Genomic DNA, 22,534 nt, shown 5'->3' with positions numbered 1-22,534 from the left:
TAGTGTGTGATTGTTTTTGTTTACAAGTGGTTTTGTAGTTAAATAATGCAAAATTGAAAACTGAGATGATTTTAAATGAAGTTGTAAAGCAGGGGGATGTGGGGTGGAAAGAATTGTGGGATGACTGCTCTTCTAGATTTAGCAAAACTATTGTTGTTCCTATATAAAGCCTTTAGGGGGGAAAAAAAACTCAAACCTAAAGAAATATAATCAAGCTATTGGTATAAAAACCAAAATAGCTAGAATTTTTTTTAGTGTATATATATTTCTTGTGTGAGTTACGATCTGCTTGACCGACCTAATTTCACATTGTCAGATGTTGAATAGCTTTTTCATTTTTGTTGCATTTTTAGCATAAGAATTTTTATAGATTATAATAAAATATCCCACTATGTTTATCCAGGCTTTTAAAAAGAATAGTAATTCTTCAGTTCTTAGCGCTAAATAGTGACTGTTGAGTCTCTGAGGTATATAGTTAACCTCTTTCCCACATTTCCTGAAGTTGGTACTATAACTGATTAGGTGATGTAAACCATTATGCAAGTTTAGTTTATGGCTATTTTTTCTTTCTCCCTGTTATGTTTTTTAATTCAATGATAAAGAAATCAACGTTGTAAACCTTGATTGTTACTGTCTTTAACTGAAGTTGAGAGCTAACTGTTCATTCCTGTCCTCTCCAGGTCTGAAGACCCTCAGTTTGCAGGAAGATATTTTCTTTAAGTAGCCAGCTGGAAACAAAGCATGTATTGAGGAATACTGTGTCCTGAAAAATGTATAGTATATGGTTTATTTTCAAGTTGCAGGTACATTACTCTGCCTGCTGTGCGCCCAATCTCATGCACTGAACCCTAGGCCTGGAAAAATATTTCCCTGGAAGCAGATTCAGTCCTCAAGACAACTCAGCAGGCAGCTCAGCGAAAGATGTAAAATTGGCCCATGTTCTGGGAGGTGGTGGAGTGTCAGACAGATATCAAGACAGATAATGTCTTGAAAATACAGTCAGCGTTTTGGAGTGTTAATCAGAATGTATTCTAAAGGCTTTATTTGGAGAAGCTTTGAGGTTCATCAGGTTTTCAGAAATTCTTGTCACTTTGTATTTATTTGTCCTTCAGTATATCTTAGTCTCTTGCTAGGGCCTCATCCAGCAGAGTCTTTAGTGCAAACCTTTAAGTCTGGGGGCGGCTGACAAAAACACAGATGAACTTGTGTCATTGTTTTGGACTGGACCCTGTGGTATCAATAAATTAACAGCTATTCTCTGTCACTTTCTGTCATTGGTCAGTGGTACTGTGTGCAAACATTTATTTTAAATTACCAGTTTGAGTGTCATGCCTGTAGCTTCAGCCAATAAGAGTTCTGTTTAAAATTAATGGGTTTGTTTCATGAAGAATTGAGGGTGATTGTGCTGCCCTCATGTGAATAGCTCTTTCATGCAAGTCCAGTCTGTTTATGTCTGGGCATGGAAGGGGTTGAAGAAAAATGGCACGATTGTCTATGATCTGTTTTCACCGTATTCATTTCAGGTACACTGGCAATTAGGGAACAAAGTCAGTATCAACAAAATGTAAAGATTATAATTAAAACTTCATGACTTCAGATGATTTTACCCTTTTTATGAGTTTAAAAATTTTATTTAGAATCTCAGTGTTTTTTTTTTTTTTTTTTTTTAAAGAGCACATAAACATAAGCTAAAATTCTGGTTAAGTGGAACGTTGACAAGGGGAGTCAATTTGAACTGCCATTCAAAATTGCGTCAGTTGGTCCACAGTAATGTTACTTTTCTTGTGTTTTGGGGCATCTGTTTTCACTTCTGTCTCCCATTGGTTTGTCTTGTGGTTTGTTTCCCCCCATCCCAAAACCCTAGTGCAAAGCAAGTGATAAGGGGGTTTCTTACAGATGCATCTCTATATTATCAGACATGCATGCTGTCTCTCATTTTCAAATTGAATGCGAGAAGTACGTTTTGTATGGTTTCCTTAAATAAAGGAAACTAGCTGCTATCACTGTAGCTACCATGCCAGCAAATGATCACAGTATTTTCTGGAAGAAAACCCAGAAGAATTGTTGTGGATTGAAATATATGAGTAGATGGATGAAAAACCCAAATACCTTATTGAAGTGTAGTAGACACGTTTATCTGAAAATTGTAATTGTCTTGCATTTCTAGTTTATGAACCTGAGCTAATAAAGTAAGGAAATTATTTGATTAGATGTCAACCCCTCTTTCTTTATCCAGGGCTCCATAGTGTTAGTTTCTTTGGCTGCAGTATGAAAAAAATACTTGACATCTTTCATTCCCTGAAGAACATGACAATGCTTTCCAAAGTCTCCTAATTTGTCACAAGAACTTGTCAGCCTCGACATCTTGAGATGCATTCTGGTCCTCCACAGCAGCAGGAATACTGATTTACATCTTTTTCTTTTACCTGCATTGAAACATGCATTTAGTGTAGAAGTACTTGCTATGAATTAAGTGCAATTCTGCGAGTCGTTATAGCTAGGATCAATGCACCTTTATGTTGAAAATAGTTTAAGAAGTCTTCTTGCTTTGGACATTTATGCTGGAGACTTAGATATTTTGAAATTAAGCTTGCCTTGCTGGCTTTCTGTCTGGAGGTTTTTTCCAGACTATCAGCAAGTGGTCCAAATTCCACATATCAGTGGTTTGTGAAAATTGTACGTTTACTTCCTTCACCATTGGGAGTTAAAATTGACACAGGACTAAGGAGAAACGGCATCTTGGATTTAAGAAGCTTGTATGGCAGTGTTCTCATTGGAATTTCACATTCCATTATTGTTGCACTAAGATACTGAGGAGCCAAGTGTTTAGTAATTTGTTGTTGGGATTTTATAAATTCAGAAACAATGTATAACTGCGAGATAGTATTTAGGTTGAGAGTGCAAGGTCAGTTATGGGATTAAAATAACAATTTAATACCAACATTTCATCTGTGTTTTGGAGAGTTCAATAATTCATGTGTGTATGGGGTGGAACTTAATCTAGCAAGCTTTTCAAACTGACCAAGATTTGAACTGTGTTGATTCGTTCTCCCAAGTCCAATTTTTCTTAAGCTAATGGTTTCTGATGAAATATCATTTATAACGGTCCAGTGATTGAAATGAGAGCCTAGCAAGTAGCAGCTGATAGCTTATGTCTGGGAACTGGATGCAAAATGTGTGACATGGATTTTTTTTAATTGTGATGGTAGTGATTCAAATGTGCCTGTGAGGCTTAAAACACTAAAAATAATCTTTTAGAAGGATACAGTTTTGAATTCTTAAATATAATGCTAGCTAAGATTTTCAGCAATATACATGGAAAAGAAAGTCTTGGGTAGTAAATTTCCTTCAAGTTTTAGGCAAAGGTTTCAGGTGTGTTACAGGGCTTAGTATTTTACTGTTTGCCAGGTACTTGTACCTGTTTTCATGTTCTTACTCTTGGTCTATGACAAATGTGAAATCCTTTAAATTAGGAGGTTTAAAGCATCGGAAGTAATTTGTGCTTGCTCTGAACCACATGTGGGTAAACGGTTTATTTATTCCCACTTAGGTAGTACACAGGAACTTTGTTCTGCGTCTGAGACCTTACTGAATCGTTTTATTTTCATTTTGCAGAGAAAAGCCTTATGTGAAAGCTTTGACACCAAAACCAGGAATGCAGATGTGTGAAGCCCCTTGTGCAATATATTGCTATTCAGAATAGTAAACTAAGAAAAGAGAGAACTGAATGCTCACAGAATTTGCCCCTTGTGCCAAGACATTTTAGAGAACAACATCCTTTAATTGTTAGGGTATATGAGAGTGAAAGAGAGAGGCATACATGGGGATCAAAAAGGCTTTGAGTTTTGTACACAGATTAAGGAGACATTTGCTGGTGTAATTAGTGTGTAAGAACATTTAAAACCACTTATAGGAATACTAAAATGTGGGTTAACCTACCCCCTTGCCAGATCCCGTAAGGTCATATTGGATGAATTCTGGGGAAAGCAGAACATTGACTTTAATTCTATGGTTCCATGAGCACAGCCAACTGTTGCATTCAAGAAATAAATGTAAAGGATGCTTGACTTGAAATTTGGTTCAGGACAAATGCCTTCATGTGGCTCATGCTTTTCCTTTCTCCTAAATAAAAAATGAAAAGAATTACTGTGTTTAATGAAAGTGGACAGTTTTTACCTCATGAATGTTTTAAAATGAATGAAAATTATTAGGATTGTATTTGGTGAAGCTCTCAAAATCTTAATATAATTGAAGCAGTGCACAGGATTGTGGAAGCATATGTTACTATTTTAAGAAATAATTTATCAAGCGTATAATAAACAGAAGGGGGCAGAAAAGCCTTATATATTCGTTTGGATTCCAGTTTTGAGTATTTAAGTATTTTTAATGTTACAGTCTCCAGAGATGCTTAGGAGTTTGAAAATCCAGCATTAAGAGCATTCCCTGGAAACTTCTGTAAGTTGGGGCGTTTAATTCTGCAAGTACAACAAAATGAATGAATGAAGAGAAGAGCAGCTAATCTATTTGTGATAAAAATGGGCAAGTTTTTGTCTTCGTTTGGAAATGACAGAAATTTGTGTTTCAAAATATTTTGCATACTAGTTTGCACCAGATCAAAGTACCAGTAACACTGTTTTTAAAAGTTGCAAAAACAACTGGTCTTGCTACTTATGGAAAGTAATACCTAGTAGTTCAGTTTTAAAAGAAATAATCTACAGTGTGTTTTGGAGAGTCCTAGTTTTACTTTAAGCAAGGTGGAAAAGAGCTATCGGTGGATTCAGAGCTTCAAAAGGATGAAACAGCCGAACATCTAGCAAGGTCTCGGCAAGGTTGGTAAGATGGCTAAGAGCCAGTCTTCCATCTGCTTTATTTGGCAGCAGATGCTATTTAACTGATACATGTCCAAACGTAAAAAACACACAGTTTGGAATCTGAATGTCTTTCCAAAGAGACTTTTTCCTTTTTTGTGGAACTGTACATTTTTGCATATCTTCAGCTCAGACTCATTGTTCGGTATTGAAGGGTGGAGTACGAGACAAGAAATCTGCTCTTAATAACTTTAAAAATTGTATGCTTTGTAGAAAGTGAAGAGTGGTGTTTCTTTAACGTCCCTTCAGGGTATATGGAAATTAAAGATTCAGTACCAGCTCTCAGTAGTAGGGTTCTTGGCTTTTCTGTAAAAATGTGTGTATGGTGGCAAGGGTACATAACTGGTTAGGTAATTATGAAAAGCAAGAAAAACAGAGGTACATGGTGGAAGTTATTTACGAACCGGCTATGTAAGAGTTGTGTGTTTGAGTTCTGTTTGCAGAAACCTAGTGTTAAATTTATTTGCAGTTTATCTGGTGACCATCGAGGCTTCAGTTACTGTAACTGGTGTCTTGAAAGCCAGTTTGTGATGCTGCTTCCTTCACCCCCAAACTTCTAGTGCCACATAAGTCAGACTTAGGCTGCTAGTAGATACCAGAATTTGTAAGAAAATTTGGAAAACAAATTTAGAAGCAGCTGATTGTATAATAAAGCATTCAAAATCTTTACTTTTGTTTCATACAGTGTTTTCTGAACATACAGCAATTTCTATTTTAGTACTAAGGCTGCAGTAGGTAATTTCATTCAGAGCAGCTGTGTTCAGGATCAGTCAAGCCCACATATTTTGTTATGGAAAGTGACTGTCCTTCCCTTATAGATCAGCCTTTCTCATTTCATGTTGAATAACGTCTCCAGTAGGCTGCACTACTGCTATTTATCTAGTTCAGGAACTTGAGGCTCAAAGAAGGGTAACAACTGTAAATTTTGTTCTGTACTCTCTGACAAAAAAGATGTCTTTGCTGTTGTGTTCATTTGTCTTTGAAGAGGCTGGTATTAACCTGTTAATTGTAAGTTATGACCTGTCCTTGTCCATAATCAGAAGTAGAGGACTAGCAATGCCATTTCTGTTAGTGTGCTTCAGTCCTAGTTATGTCACTTGCACGTGGCCTGGATGTACTGGTTTTTGCTGCTTTTGTGTTTTTACTTAGGCCAAGAGGTTCTTTGGAGACTGTTTTTCACTGTGTGTTTAATTTTTATAGAGTTGCAGTTGTGTTAAATAAGATGGTTTGTGTTTTGTTTTTTTTAAGCCCAACAAAGTATGAAGTTGCTTGTGTACACATACAGGTGTTGTAAAGTCCCACAAGTAACAAGCTTGACTTGCTAAGTGGTAGGTTCTTTGGGTCACTTGTAGCGTTGTGTGGCTGTTGGCTAGTTGGTGAACTACTTAGAGATGGGTATTGTCATTTATGAATGATTACACGTGGTTGTACAAGTATCTTTAGCAGAACAATCCACAGCAGATTTTAACAGCTTTTAAAATTGGTTGGTAAAATTGATCTGAAAGCCAGTAATTCCTGTCATTCTGCCTGTCAGCCAGTTCAGAGACTCTCTGTAGGTAAGGTTGAGTACAATAAAACTATAAGGATGTGGTTTGTAACTTGGAAAATTCCTGGCTCTTACTTATTTGAGTTGAAAATCTGAAGTTAAATGTTCTTAAACTGTTAACAGTATGTTTTCATAAGTGCTGCATTTGCTTTATCTTTATTATAAATTGATTACAGCTTTCTCAGTTTTCAGATCCATGAATCTCTCCAGTGACAGCTGTTGTACTTTGGCTTGTTTTTTTTACAGGACCTAATTGCTAGTGCTGTCTTTATAATGTCTGCTCTCGTGTGATGTTCCAGATGCAAAGAATCCAAAGATAATTTTTGATTACTGAACTCGTACTGAAAATGATGGATAACCCTGCTGCTTTTCTGGCAATTGGCTCTGACTGGGCGAGTGCACAGTTTGGGGACACTGAAAATTTTAACTGTTCAAGTGCGTGTACAGCTCTCTGCCTTACAGCAGGTGTCCCACTGGGCTTCATCTTGGGGAATGGTTTGGTTGTGGGCAAGTCTGTGCTCTCCTGGGAGATGAGGAGCTGCATTAATTTTTTTTTTTTTTGGGCATAAATCCACTGTAATTTTGTGTATGCTTTGCTGGCTTGTGGTTTTGTTCATGTATACCATAGTGTAAATTCATAAGTCAGTTTTCTCATTCCTCTTTGGATAGGGAATCTTAACTGTATGTGCAGAAGGCAAAGGAAGCAGGTGGTCACCAAGCGGAAGGAGCATTTTAACATTATCTTCCTAAATAGCAATGAAAAGATCTGTCTGTTCTTACAGATGAACACAAGTGTTAGTGAAAGATAAAAAAAAGGAAAAAAAAAAAAAAAAAGTAAGGAAGACACCACATTTCTAAAACGGTACTTTTCTGTGTCATTTATAAAACATTTAGATTTTCTTCATGTTAGGGCTAATTGTAATATTCATTCAGAGCCCCCACACATGCGTTAGCTATACATTTAAGTCTTCAGGTTAGTCCCCAGCGGTAAACTGGAAAGTACTGGAGTTCAAGGTCTCTTTCCCAGACTTCCTTTACTTGAGGCTGCGTTTGGCTGGAGACCTTTAGTACAAGCAGTCTGCCAACAGTAACTCCAGCTCCTGCCTTCCTGATCTCCTCGCCTTCTGCATCTTTCCAGTATGTGCACCAGAGGAAGATGAGAAGGATATCCTCAGGAGCTCCGCGTTCCAGATAAGCAGCACGTACTGTGCAGGGGTTGTAGAGACCGCAGAGCATCATACAGACAGAAAGCAGCAGTGCACTTGGATGTGGCTAGCTGAATGTCTCTGAGCTCTTCTTCACTCGCTTGCATATGCGATGTGCAGGAGGCTCAGAGATGGTCTGAACAGAGGGCTCTCTTCTTGCTTTTCTTTAACTGGTTGAGCACTGCTCTAAATGTTTCATTGTAACTGGTCTGTATTACTGTGTCTAGGAAAACAAGAAGGATAACTGCTTGTCTGAAAACTTCAGTCCAAGTTTTTCTATAAGTAATTTTCATTCATGTGCAGAAACACTTTTGATCTCTCTTTTCGTTTATTTTTCTCTTTCTAAATGAAAACCTCATCTGTGAAGAGGAGGAGATGACAGTCCTGGTATTGGCAAAACTTCTTTTGCCATTGGCTGCATTCTGTGTGATCAGTTATTTGCAATGAAAAACCAACAGTTAAGACTGTTAAGACACATCTGACTCACACGTTTTCCATACTGAAAATTATCTTTGGCAGCAATTTTCTTGTGCAAAATATAGAACATCCTTTTATATTAAAAAAAAAAACAAACCAAACCCCAAAAAACCCCCCAAAAAAACAACAGAGGCCAAATATGCATGCTTGAAAAGAGTTACCTAAAAAAAAATGGTTTTGCCTGTTGCTTAACAGATTATTTGTTAAGCTGTGTTAAAAAAAAATCTCCAAATATAATAATATCTGTAGGTTGAATGCATTTTACATTTTTTTTTACTAAGTTGTGTCCAAGAACAGGCAAATTGCAGAACCAGTCTCTGCAAGTTCTAATGCTTACGGGGAAAGGAGTACGTGAACAGAAATGGAAAGTACAGAAGCCTGTGCAATAACACTGGGTTTCTGAAGCACTCCTCCTGACCCCTCTTAATATTTTCTTTCCATCTTTATGAGTATAGTACTGGCAGTACTGGCAGAAAGAATTGCTTCATTTAGGATCTGGGTGAATATCAGAAGCTTCCCTCTTTCTTCTTCATGATTTTTGTTTTCTGTAATTTAGTACCTAAGTAGTCATTTAAGATGATTCATCTCCAGTGTGAGATGTATGGACGGAAAAAAAGAAATTGGGATAACCCAGTATGAGGATGCACTAGGCTGTAGTAAGTTTTAATGATTTCCTCCGATGGATTTTGTCAGGTTGGCCCAATATTCTGACTTTACAGAGAATTTCTTGTTTAATTTTGTGTCTATTCAGCAGATTTCTTATTTTTATGTCTTCAAAATAAATAAATCTGAAAACAGAGAATGTAACATCTCACAGGAAAGCTACTGGGAAGCACATTCCTGTATCTGCAGGGAACCTTGTGGATATCTGTTTCTCCCAAGTCCAAATTGGACTCTAAGGCAATCCTGTGAAACTCTCCTTTTTCGAGCATAATGGCGCCTTTCTGTATTGGTCCCAATTGTTGTTTTCTTCCAGTTAAGTAGCTGCTCAAGTTTCACAGCATCAGCTCTGACAAAATCCTGCTGCATGATGCCTTCTTGTCAGAATTTGTCAGCAAATTTTGTAGCTGTCTCGTTTCATGTAGAACAAGGGCCAGAACTGGAGTTTTTTGGTTAACATTTATGATGTTTTGTAAACAAAGGTTACCTCATCCTCCTCATGCAGACTGCTTTTGAAAGTATCATTCTTCAGGGGTTAAGCATTAAACATAAGAAACTCCTTCTCTTCCAAGACTGAGAAAGAATTGAGTGAGTTTTACTGGAGTCTTTGTGTTGGTAGCTACAGAACACAGAAATAATATTTTGTTCAACGCTAATGATTCCTGGTAGTAGACAGGAAACTCCAGTTATTTCCAAACTAGATGTAAAGTTCCTGCTTAGGCAGGTTAATCACCAAGAGAGTTAGTTGGTGGTTATAGCTTTGTTGTGCTGTGATGAATATCTCCAAATGCTTATTTTAGCTGTTCTCTACCGCTGTGCTTTCTGTGACTCTATTTTCTCTCCAAACTGCTTTGTAGATTCTTTGAGTCTTCACAACTTGCTAACAATTAATTTCCAAATGTAAAACACTTGATGGACAATTTGGCAGTTGTTGTGGCTTGTTCCTGAGGTTTTTCTTTTGTATGTAGTATCTGGTTTTGCCTTTGTGCTGTGTAGCCAGGAAATACGTGTCAGTAAAATGGTATGTTTGGTTAGTGGCTCCTCCCAAAAGAACTGTGAAGGTAGATTTTTCCTGTCGACAATCCACTCTACTAACAGAGAAATTTTAATTCTTAGAGGAGCCAATGTTTTCGTGGGTATTTGTTTAGGTATAAATTTGAAAAAAAAAATGTTTGTGTTGACATAAGGAAACTTGAGCATACATTGAACAGCAGGATAAATCTGTGTTGATGGGTTGTATAAAAGTGTTTCCTTATTCTAAATTTGCTTAAACTATATGCCATCCAACTCACTCTCTAAATTGTCTTCCTTAAAAATGAATATTCTTTAGGAAAAAAAAAAGGGGGACAACCCTCCCCAACCTCTTCCTTATTTTATGTCAAGTTTCAGTACTAAGACTCTTTTTCAAATATAAACTTAATAGGAGCAAAATCCTAAGGACTTGATAAATGGAATTTTATTGCATTTATCTCTACAGCTGAAATTAATTTTTCAGAGTGTTCATTAAAAATAAGCTTTGGTAAGTGACATTTTAAACAGGCATTCAGAAGTGATTGCAAGAAAGATGGTGATAAAGAACAGTGTCTAAAAGGAAGTGTAAAATTCTCGAACGTTTAAAACTGGCCTGTAAAAACTTCAAATGTGGCTGTTTGGACAATTTGGGAAATTTAACGAGAACATTTACTGGACTGGGGAACTGTCAACATTGCCACAAATTGGTATTTTATCAAGTATTTGGTGTGTGTTTTTAAACATGCAGTGCTGGCATTGAGAAAATAGATGGAAGTTGCCATTTTTTTAAAAAATAAGAAATGTGTGGGGGTTTTTATCCTTGATAATGGAGAAAATTTTGAAAAGATGACTATTAAAGCATCATAAACCCTTATACTCTAGCAACTAAAAAAAAACCAACAGAAAACCCCATTTATTGCTTAATACAATTTGAACTTCACATACATGTGAAGAGCTATAGTACAGTTTGTACTTGTCTATGATTAGACAAACATCTTCCAGAGCTTCTCCAGGTTTGTAGTCCGACAGATAATTGGCAATCCATGAGAATCCCATTTGTTGCTAGCAACAGATGCAATTTCTGTAAGAGGGAGGCAGGGCGTTAGTCCTTGGGGCTTTTTGTATCCAGAAAACCTCTAGTCAACCACATTATCTGTGCCAAAGCTGAGATCCATTTAGTGTTAGCTCTTATGACAATTTTGTATCTCTTCTTTAGGTCTAACCTATGGATGTTGTAGTGCTTGAAGTCTTATGTAGATCCACGACTGTTCAAGCAAGCAGGTGCTCTGTTAGAGCTGAAATAAAGGGAGAGTTGCTGTCATCAATTTATTTAATTTGTGATTCAACAATTAGCCAACAAATACAGTTAGGAAAAATAAATGACCATCAGTCATGTTTGAGGTGCTGGACCAGTGAAAAAAACAGTGGACTACTTACTGTGGGAAGCAGAGAGAAAGAAGAAAGCTTTTTCTGGCACTAAAACACATTTTCTTATATGTTCTCTTCTTAAGTTTACTATAAGCACAGAGGAGACGGTCTTCAAGTTCAAATCCATGCCTTAAAAGATTGAGTAATGATGTGGGAATAACGGTGGTAATCTCTGAAACCAAATTAAGTGATAAGCTGCATGCTGGAGACAATTATTTACTTCATATTTACTTTTGAATTATAGTGTAGACTTGTGTGTTTTTTCTGTGCAGCACTTGTAGTTATTTCCTTCTATGCTGTCATCACAAGTGATAGAGAAGGCTTTCTGGTTTCTCACACACTAAATGCTTTTCTGCTGTTTGTATTAGTTTTTTTTTTTTTTTTGTTGTGTGTGAAATGCCCACAAGAGAGAGTTTAGTCTTGTCATTAGTTAAAATTACGGTCTGTCCCTGTTCTGCTCTGATCCCCCGAGTACCACTCTCATCTCTCTGCCCTCCAAAAGCCCCCAGCCCTGGAAAACAATACGTGCTTTTTAACTAAGCTCATCATCCAGTTTTGCAATAACTACTTTTTCCTAGGAATTATCCTGCTAAAAACCGTGTTTAACCATGTAAGTTGGCTGTAGTATCTCTGAAAGTACTCTCAGACTTTTCAAAACAAGAATTTGGTGGTTCTTTGGAGCTGTGATTTACAGACTTCCTCCTGTGTATCTTGAGTCGATGAATTCTTTATCACTTTGCCAGCGGTTGTGGACTTTTGTATAATTCCAGTGAAGCTGTCCATCCTCTGAAGGAATTTGAGTATTTGAAATGGTACAGATGTCTAATTCGATGGATTACCAGCTTTAGCACTTGATACATAACAGCAATGCTGGGAGGAAGAGCAAGGCTTAGAGGCGGTCTCCAAATAGACTATTTAAACCGTAAGACTACGTTGATGTATTATTTATAAGGTTTACTCACTTATGTTCTATTTTTCTCTCTGCTTTTTGTCTTGTAGTGTTGTCCCTCAGACTACAGTAATACTGAACAACGACCGTCAGAATTCAATTGTAGCCAAGATGGTTGGGCAGGAAGAGCCGTTGAGCAGAACAGCGGATTCTCTGGAAAATATCCTTAGCAAGTTAGTAGCAGTTACGGGAATCTTCCCTCTTTGTTCCCTCCTTTGACAGATCAATCTCAGTCTCTGCAGAATTTGAAGTGCACAATGAGGAATGTTCTAGGCAGTAGTCGGGGGAAAAACATTGAACCTGTACTTGAATATTTTATCAGGCTGACAGTTCTGCCTAGGGGAACCTTGCATCAGCAGTAAAGGTACAGAGCAGTGCCTCACTCTTGGTGGGGAGAGAACATCCTGGAGGATCTGGGATTAGTTCAGTGTTAGTTGACAGCTAGCAGTTGAAAGAAAGAGTGCCCATAGCTACATATTTTTTACAGGGATACACAATCACTCGGGAACGTACCAAGATCTTGTATTTAACCAGCTGAAGAAAGAGTCTGCAGCAGCCTAAGAGGACTTGTTAGAATTTGTACTATCTAAAGCAAATTTTAAATTAAGTGGAACTGGAGATTTCGGGTAGCAAATGTTCTTAAATAATATGTCTTAATAAATTGTTTAAGTATTTTTTTTATTTTGCACAGTGATGCAGATTTAGAAAGTGTGCATCTAAAATTTTTTTTTCTTCTATTTTCCTTCCATTTTATTGTGCTGGATAGCTCTGAGCTATAAACAGAGCAAGGAGTATGCTTTTATAATACATTTCATTTTTTTCAATTAGTGTTTTTAATTCCCTTATATTTAATTCCCTTATAATGATGCTGTTCTTGATGAAGGATTGTATTTTCCCAAAATTACGTGCTTTTCTTTTCCGTAGTGCTGTTCCTGGACGTAGGCAGAACACCATAGTGGTAAAAGTTCCAGGGCATGACGACAGTCACAATGAAGACGGAGAGAGTGGCTCCGAGGCCAGTGACTCAGTTTCCAACAGCGGACAATTAGGAGGCCAAAGTATTGGGAACAATGTCACGCTTATTACGCTGAACTCTGAAGGTACGCTGATCTAGCTATAAGGCTGCTTGAGCAAAGTCAGTGTGATGGTGGAATGAACTAAGAGTCAACTGGAAGCTTCAGAGATCGTATCTTGAGTGCAACCTTGAATTGTTAGGCAGTGCAGCAAGCATCAGATAGGAGTGAATGAATCTGAATGAATCATTTGGTTGCTTGGTGGTTTGTGGTTTTTGTTTTTGTTTTTTTTGCTTTCATTTTTACTGGTTTTGCAGGCAGAACAGCTAATTAAAATGCCTTGTAAAAGTATGCCCTGCTATAGCAGTGTAGGTTTATGCTTTTAAGCCCTTTAACACATGCAACCTGCAGGATTTTCTATCACCAAGTTGAAATATTGTTTTAGGAAACGAAATGCCTTCTCTGGGAAGTAAAATCTACTAGTCTGTCTCCTCCTGGAACTTATTATGCCAGTCCACTTGTGTAATTCTTATGAATGTTAGAGTTATATTAGCAATTGTAAACACTTTCTGTAAGGAAATTAATATTAAAAACAAACTAACAGGATAGTGTGTAGTGTCAGATTTTTCTGAAAATTCTTGAGGTCTTGGACACAGAAATCGAATGTAGTGAAACTTAAGAATTTTAGGTTAGCCTTAAAAAGATAATCAATTTTGTGATTGGAAGTATTGAAGTGAATGTTCGTTGGTGTATTTTAATCACAAGATGATATAAGGGATACTGAGTTTTAGGTGAAAATAACATGATAAATTATGTTTCATGATTAGTTTGAAAGTATCCGGGATTTTTTTTACACAGGTATAATTTGAATCCTAGATGTCACTTTAATGATTTTCCTAATTATTTTAAATTATTTCCTAATAATTTTAAAAACATATTTATTACACAATTACTTAAGTGTTATTCTGGATGTGATACTTCATATTTACATTCAGATACTAGAGAAGAGTAAGTCCAGGAAATTGTTGCAGCAGAATGCATTTAGAAGGTGACCTTTGTACTTGAGGTAAATGTGTTGTCTTTTTTTATCTCTGACATTGAAGCAGAAGGACTCTGATTTAGGAGTGATTCAGTTTCTTCTGCATGCTCTTCAGTCACTGGTAGAAGCATGTTGGATGTGAACAGATTAGGATACAATTAGTGGTGGTAATTAATTCAAGATAGCCTGAAACTGAGTATTTAAGAGTGCACTCAGAGATTTTGGAACTGACTAACAATTCCATGAGATGCTTTAAAACTTTGATACTTAGAAAGCTTCAGAAATCAGTCTACTGGAAGTCTCGTGCACCAAAGGTTGTTTCTGAAAATGTTGTTCTAAGGCATTTGAACCTAGGATTCTTCAGCTTTTATGGATGCTCATACAACATAAGCATATGAGAGCTTTTAGGTTATCTCCTGTATGTAGATTGTGACAGAGTTGCTTCTGAAGGGTATTTCATTTTGGGTCAATGGGGAATTAAAGGAGACTGAGGCTATCTGAGGAGTTCCTCTCAAAAAAATGATCTGATTTCAGATAGTGATGATATTTCAAAGTGAAGATACATATGAAACATATTCTCTCTGGAGTCTGGTAATATTTCATACAGCTGTGCATCACCTATGCTGGGAACAAACTTTCTAACATAAGGAGAGTATTTGTTGTATAATGCCCTTTTTGACTTGATTGTTTGGCACAGGTTTACGCAGACACATGATGTTGGCCTTTTATGCCATTGTTGTGTATGTAAACTTTGAAGAAACAGCTAATCCATTAATGTCTTCAGATCTGATTTTCTTCAGTCCTTTAGAACACTCATCCATTAAAAATCTCTCTGAGATTGATGAATGCTTTGAGAATCAGATTAGTAATCCCCCCTCACCTACCTCTTCTTGCCCTCGCAAAGATGAGAGAGGACTGCTTGCACAGAAGGAATGCTAAGCGAACTAGCCTGCGGTATGTCACAGAAATTAAATTATTAATAAAGGAAGTGATGAAGAATAATAGGTCTGTTGTGCGGACTCGTTTTCTTCAGCAGTAAACTGCAAAAGTTACAGTGCCCATCAGCTTGCTTTCATCGTCTGTGAAAGGATTTTGAATGACTTAGAGTTGCTCAAAAGACTCTCGATTGATTGTAAAATATGAGGGGGTGAGAATAGCATACCTCAGCCCTGATGGACTGAGACTAAACAGGTTTTCAGTATGACTGCCATCCCTCATCTTTTGTCCAGAAAGCAAAACTAAACCTTGTTTATAATTGGGCTTTAGCTGACTTGGAATATGGCATTGACCCGTGAATATTTTTGGAATTCAGTAGATGTGTGTAAAGGCTTTGTTTGCTCTCTGCTGACTGTTTGCAAAGAGCATTTAATCAGGTAAGGTAGTTCAAAAAATATTAGTGTTATTGCTTTTCTGTTCCTGAAAAGCAATTATACAGAAGCATCGAGCCCGGTTCCAGTAATGGTCTAGAATTTTTTACTGACTGAACGCTGTGACTTTATTCCATCTCCAGTGGTACATTACTTGTTCTGCTTGTGCCGTAAGGCCTGTTCTCTCTTTTCTTTCTTTTACTTTTCAGAAAACTGAAAATGCTCTTCCATTTTTACAGCTACAGTTAATGGTCTGCAAAGTGTTCATTTTAAGATGTAGTATTTATTAACTGAAAGCATCTAGAGATACTGAATCTCCATTTTGGGGGAAATTTTGTCAATTTTTTCCAAATTTCACTTTGGAATAATGAATGTCCTTTCAGGTGGGCATGATAGTAGAAATATCAATACCTGATGTATTCATTGGACCGCAGTGCTAAAATTTGTGTTCATTGAGTAATCTTGCGCAACTGAAGATAAAATCCAGCAAGAATAAGATTGGGCAGCATTGAATTACCAGTGTAAAATCAAATTAGAATAGGCTAGAAGGCTTACTAGTGAGTGAGAGACTTACTATTTTTATTAATGTCATATTTTTGACATAGAAAATATCAAGTGCATCCCTATTCAGCCAACTAAGAAATATTATTTTGGGTTTTTATTTAACCTGTTATTTTACCCCATGGATATTAATAACGGTCAAACGTGACCAGTCTGTTATTTTGAATGCCTATGTTAGGGTGTGCCTTTTCTATTCTAACTTCGTTGCAGCCCAAGTGGATCTTCTGGAGAGATTAGAGAAGAGCAGTTGGTATGGATGCATAAACAGTAGTGTAAGTTTATAATCACGTGCTTTAGATATGAAAAAGCCTTTCTACGAATGGATGATGATTTAATAATAAGATCAAAGCTGAAACTCTGCTATATTAAACTTCTCTTTTAAATAGATACCTTTCTCCAGAAACACTGTTTGAAAGTATCAGTGCCACTGATCCTCCTGAGTGTTTAAATGGGGAGAGGACATAAACTTAAAACTGATTAACTTTGCATCTTCAGTTTCTGGAGATCATTTTGGAGCCTTCATTTAAATTCTAAGTAAAAAAAAAAAAAAAAAAAAAACCAAAACATTTTTTGCTGTACTGAAACAAGGTACTGAATGAAGAAGCCCAGGTATGACCCACTACTGAACTCCCATTTCAGTAGAAGGGAAAAAGCAGAAAGGTCTTAAAACAGCAAATATCAACCTACCAAATAAAACTGTGTCCAAGCTGCTCTATGCTGGTAATTTAAACTGCTTGAGCAATGCTAAAATAGCAATTGTAAATTTTTCTGATTTAGGAAAAAAAATCCTATTCTTGTTTTTTTAACACAGTACTTTAATGAGGTTAAAAAAGGGCCTCTGTTTAACCAAGAGTCGCTGTTTCAAACCAGAGATCGTTTTGTTGTAGAATTATCTTGGTTATAATCTTAACTAAGAAGTTCTGGTTTGGAAGAGCTTTTGGAGAGCTCCTCTGCTTAAACTGAACTGTGTTGCCAGTTGTGAAACTGTTCTTACTCACATGGCACTTAACTAATAAATCTGGAGTCTGGTTAACCTTTCTTTTCTCTTTCTCTGTCATTTGAAAGATCAAAGCCAAATAGGTAACTCACGTCGTGCAGTAGAAGTGCAGCGAAGCAGTTTACATCAGGAGTGCATCTTTGTTTTCCTATGAATGTTTTCTTTTTGAAGTGTAGCTTTTGGAAATTTGATGTACACAACTGCTTGCGTGTTTTTAGAAATCTTTTGTGTAGCTGTTACTCCCTGAATATATGAACACGTCTCTTTTAGCAGAAATGTTTTTTTTGAAGGGCAGAGACCACCAAACATGAGTTACAGCATGACCTGTCAGGCTTACAAACAAACCAGTTTACTGTGCAAGTATCTAAGAATTTGGATAGAGGCTGGTTTTCCGGAAGGTTTTGGTAGATTAAAACAATGTAAATATAATGAAAATTAATGTTTTTGCTGTGTTCTCCTGAGGCACTGCGTGCTTTTTCTTTAATCTGGAGGAATCCTATGTTTAAAAATATAGGGAACATTTGTTGGGTTTTTTTGTCCTTTTTTTAATCATTTTTTTTTCCCTGCAACGTGGCCTACACGTCTTTCTCATTTAATGGAAAAAGAAACAGACATTTATCAATAGGAAGTGTTTAAAGTAAATGTCAACAATTGATAAATGTGTTTTTGCTCTTAAAAGTCCAGTTAATTTTGACATGACTGTGTTTTTACTGTAGTTTTGGAGTACAGCATACACTCAGTTTAAACAAAGTTATGCTTTTTTAAATCTTGAACTTCCTAATTAGGCTTAAAAATGATGAGCGATTGATTAATGAAGCACATTTTTAAAACATCATCATTTGGATCTTGTGTCTGTGTACATGTTATTTTCGTAATGAAGTTAAAAATTTGTTTGTCCATTTGTGTTTGTGAAGATGTAGTTGCTATGTGTGTGAAGTGGTTTGTAATGCAGTGGCTGTTATCCGTCTGTTCAGCTGCGATTGGAACGGAGCTGATATTTCTCTTGGGCGTATGAAAGCTGTGCAGACTTACGTGACTTAAATGTCGTGGGCACCCTCCGACTCTGTACAGTTTGCTCCATTGTACAAAGCAGAGATAGCACAGGAGGAGATTTAATTAATTCCACTGATAAGGTTTTGGAGTGGGAGAACCATTAAATTTTATATACTAAACATGCTGATTTTTTTTTTTTTATAGTTGTGGGGGAGTTTGTGGGCTAAATGATGCGATGGCACTATGCTATTTTCCTCTTCATTGTACTACTTACGCTTTCAAGGTGGCAATAGGAGGAAAAGTTTAGACTGTTAAGTTATTTTGAGGAGACTGTTTTTCTCTGCTTTCTGGAATTATTATACATTAATAAAGGTCTGTAGACTCAGAACTGGATTTCAACAATATAAAATGCTACAGCTGATGTTTAGTGTCCTCCTTGCACAGAAGTTAATTTGCAAGTAGATTCTTTAGGCCTTCATATCTCTGAGGATAACAGTTTATAATAGTTATAATAGTTTATTACGTGGTAAGTAAGGCCTCATGGTCATGACAACTTTCATCCTAATGTTATTGCATTCTTTTGGGTTTTGCCTTCCACTACAAAAAACAATACTGTGAAGAACATTAGATCCACACTAGTTTTAAATTACAGAAGTTTTAAACCTATGATATTAAGTACCTATATTGTTTTCTGACTTTAATGAATTCTCTGGTACTGGTATGCGGCTGTAATCCTGTCAAGGGTTGGTTTTCAATTGCCTAAGCTGTAACCTGGCAGCCGTATGCACTTTCATGCTCACCACTAATCTGCTAGAAAGTATTCTGACATTCTCAAATATATTTGTCTGAACTTTTTAACTGAAGAGTTTTAGCATTAGATGAAGAAAAGCAAGTTGCAGTAACTGTGAACAAATAAGTTTTGGTAAGAATGGTGAGTAGATTTTCGAATGATCAGAGCTTAAAAGGAACCTTTTATGTTCTTGATAGTTAACATCTGAGATGAAAATAACACTCTTTTATCTGAGCTCCAGTTACCTCCCATCTTATTTACTGTAAGGCCTCCTTTCTGGCCTTATATTCAGAAAGCTGTTAAAAATATTATTTTTCTAAACTGGTCATTTTAACTCTATCATCATCGTCTTGCATGCCTTTCCCTACTCCATGGCACTCTCATTATGAAGAAAGACCTTGTCCTTAGCCATCGCCCCGCTGCTGTTAGATGGCTTCCCCAGCCATCTGTGACGGGTTTCCCTGCTTGTAATGTTTTCAAAGACTTTTATGCTCGCTTCTGCTTCCTTGGGAGGAGATCCTCAGAACTGTATGTGCATCACTGTCCATAATACTGGCTCATAAAATTGTCTTTTCTCATGGTACTTACATAAAACTTAGACATACATAATACTTATGTAATACCTTCTGCAACACTTGATTTTGATTTAAGCGTTACACTGTTGGATTTATAGGAAACAGTCAAAAAGTGTGATGCTTACTTGTGATTCCTTACTTTTAGGGTAAACTGCTTGGAATTCACGTATACAAGATCACAAGAACTCGTTCTGTTAAGTCTTGAGCTTGCACTCAGTAGCGGTTTCAGAATTTTACATTGAGTACTATTTTACCAAGAAACTTGCAAACAGCAGAATTCAAATAATAGTTAATATCCACATATGCCTAGTAATTTTTTTTTTTGATAGATCGGTTTTGCTGCGGTCAGGCAGTTTTGTGTTTCCTCTGAAGGTGTTGAATTTTATTTTGAAAAACTTTACAAGAACTTGCTCTTTAAAATTTCAGGTTAGAATATTGGCAAAAATAGAATTTGCTGTTTTAATGCAGCTTATGTACAGAAAAAACATTAACTAAAGGAGCTGTTTCAGTTTAGCTCAACAAAGCTCAGATGTTGAGTACTTACTGTTCAGCTAAAGAATCAGCTAAAGGCACTGTGATTATTCTACACTTGCATACTTCTCTAGGAGATAAGAGAGCATTATTTTATGTAATACTATATATTGCTTTCAAGATACAAGAGGCTTCAAGATGTAAGGAATATTATAATACTGTTCTTACACATATTTAATGTATGGTAACATTTAAAATATTTGATCTCTGACTTACTGTACGAACAAGAGGAGCATCTGTTCCTAAAACATTAATGCACATTATGTTATCCTTTTAAGCCTTTCACAATAGAGTTACTGTCCTTTTTTTAATATGGAAGGAAAAGAAAGCAGGACCTCTCATCTTTGTGGTATAAGAATATCCCATTCAGCATTAGTATGCTGCTTTAAAAGCAGATATTTTAATAATGTCTATGCTAAAGCCAAGACTTTGAAATTACTAAGAAAGAAACACACTGTCCTTAGTATCTCTCAAGTATGTGAAACGCTCTTGAACAGAGCTCCATGAAAGCTGTTTTTCAGTGATATAAATAAAATGGCAAGATCCATTGATTTAGAGTTTAGTTCAGTGAACTTTACGCTCGCTACACTGACAGATGGTGTTTAGCACCATATAGGATAGTTTTGTATCTGCTTTCTCTGCATTCCTTTCACTGCATTCTAAGACTATTAAAAATACAGAATTAGAAATGTAAACATGTGGGTTTTTTGAGAAGATAAGGGAAAAACTGGTGTACATAGTGTGTTAATTAAAGGATGAATGGTATTTTTCCAAAGAGAATTGTTTAGTCACATACCGTCTCTTCAACTTTGCATCTGAAACAGTAATTTTACAATAGTAGTGTTAAATAGTGCTCAGAACTTGCTTTCCAAATGTGAATCCAAGCAGCTATTTGTACAGGGCCCAGACTTATCTGTCTGCAGGATTTTCCAGTTCACTGTAAGATCAAATCTCACGTGTTATACGATCATTTGCAGCGCTCTGCTTTTCCTGCCAAGCTCCTTATGACCAGATACAGACTACAAGAATGAACTTTTAAAAGGCAAACTTTCAGTACCTTAAAACAATATTATATGTAGCTGATGTGAAGACACAGACTTCAGGAGCTTCAGTGACTTGTTAAAGCCAGAGAAAACTATAGAAATTGAATTGCTCTGATTTTTTTTTTTTTTTTAATTATTGGGAGCAAACAAATGAACAATGGTTTCTTCCAGGTATCTGTCGCAGTGATGTTGAATTAAGTCTGGTCCACTGTCTAAAGTTAAGTATGACAAAGAGGGAATAAACAAGAAAGTGGGCAAAATCTAAATTAGAAATCTGATTTTCTGACACAAAACACATTTTGTAAGGGTTTAAAAACCCCTCTAAGTTCATGGATTTTAATTTTCTCAATTGTATCTGGACTTTTTTTAGCTGATCGTTTTAAATTACAGATGACAGCATAGTCCTTATTTTCTGTTTCTGTTGAATAAATTCCCTGGCCTTCCGTGAGTCATGAAGTGGATCTCCTTGTTCTCTCATGGATTTAACCATCTACCAAAACTGAGGCCCTGTTTTTAACAAACAAGTAACCTCACTGATGTTATGCTGAGACTTCTGTAACACCATAGTATTTGCTGAGGCAGATGTGCTCTGGTACTGCATGCCCGTATATCTTCTGTCAGACAACTGATGAAAGCATGAGCGCAGGAGAGTGCAGGATATGTTTTCAGAATATATTATATACTGACCCTCTAACCATAGGGGCTTAAAGTTAACTGGAACTGTGTCTGTTAGCCAAATCCGTTGTGCCGTACAGAAGATTATACTTGGAGCATGAGATTCTTCTGGCTATCTTTTATATTCCACATATTTATGTGGAAATTCAACCTTTTTTTCCCATGGGAAGAGTCAAGCGAAGGACTCCAGTTCTGTGTCCAGGGTTCCTGGTGTTTGTGGATGTGTGTGTGTTGTACGCATCCTTTTTGCCAGAACTCCCAGCATCTTCACTGCTTTTTGTGGTGGGAGAAGGTTTTGGTGAGCTTTAGCTAGCTTTAAAGCTAGTGCTTTAACCTTTCTTTTAACCCAAGCTCTAAATCACATTGCTAGATTTGTAGGTTAACAGCTTGATGGTGGCTCTGTTCCTTATATTTAATGGTTGTTAATTAATAAGGTCAGTGCTCTGTAGTCTGCCAGTTAATTGCTACCCCTGTCAGCTCTTGGAGGGGTGAAGGACTTGGGCTAATTGACGGAAGTTCATTTAAAAAGATGATGTAGCATCTTCTACACATCAGCCAAAATATTATTTAATTTCTCTAGAAATAGGAGTTTGTTTTTTGGAGGTTTGGATTGGGTTGTTTTTTCAGTTTTTTTAAACTTAATTAATCTTTCTGCCTTTATACTGCAGCTACCAATTTTTCTCTGCTGCAGATGGCAAATTTGCACCCAGCCTCGTTAGTAAAATAAGCACAACTGCTCTGAATAATGGAATGTGTTAATTCAAGTGTTTATGTGGGCAGGGGTTTCCTTTTTGGTTTTCCTTGTT

The 22,534-nt window shown here is 36.6% G+C and overlaps 1 protein-coding gene across 5 annotated transcripts in view; it reads left to right on the top strand.

Annotated features, from left to right (window-relative positions):
* Positions 1-22,534, top strand: part of BANP (BTG3 associated nuclear protein) — a 144,551-nt gene that overhangs the window by 22,053 nt on the left and 99,964 nt on the right. For all 5 annotated transcript variants that reach the window (XM_086758110.1, XM_086758109.1, XM_086758107.1 and 2 more), the window contains exons 5-6: positions 12,195-12,317; positions 13,069-13,244. In XM_086758110.1, coding sequence (XP_086614236.1) covers positions 12,195-12,317; positions 13,069-13,244 — 299 coding nt within the window. The remainder of the gene's footprint in view (positions 1-12,194; positions 12,318-13,068; positions 13,245-22,534) is intronic.

This window comes from Chlamydotis macqueenii, chromosome 13 (assembly GCF_036417535.1).
Source record: "Chlamydotis macqueenii isolate bChlMac1 chromosome 13, bChlMac1.mat, whole genome shotgun sequence".
Taxonomy (NCBI): Eukaryota; Metazoa; Chordata; class Aves; order Otidiformes; family Otididae; genus Chlamydotis; species Chlamydotis macqueenii.
The sequence above is the reverse complement of the archived record's forward strand: the minus strand, read 5'-3'. Positions and strand labels throughout refer to the sequence as shown.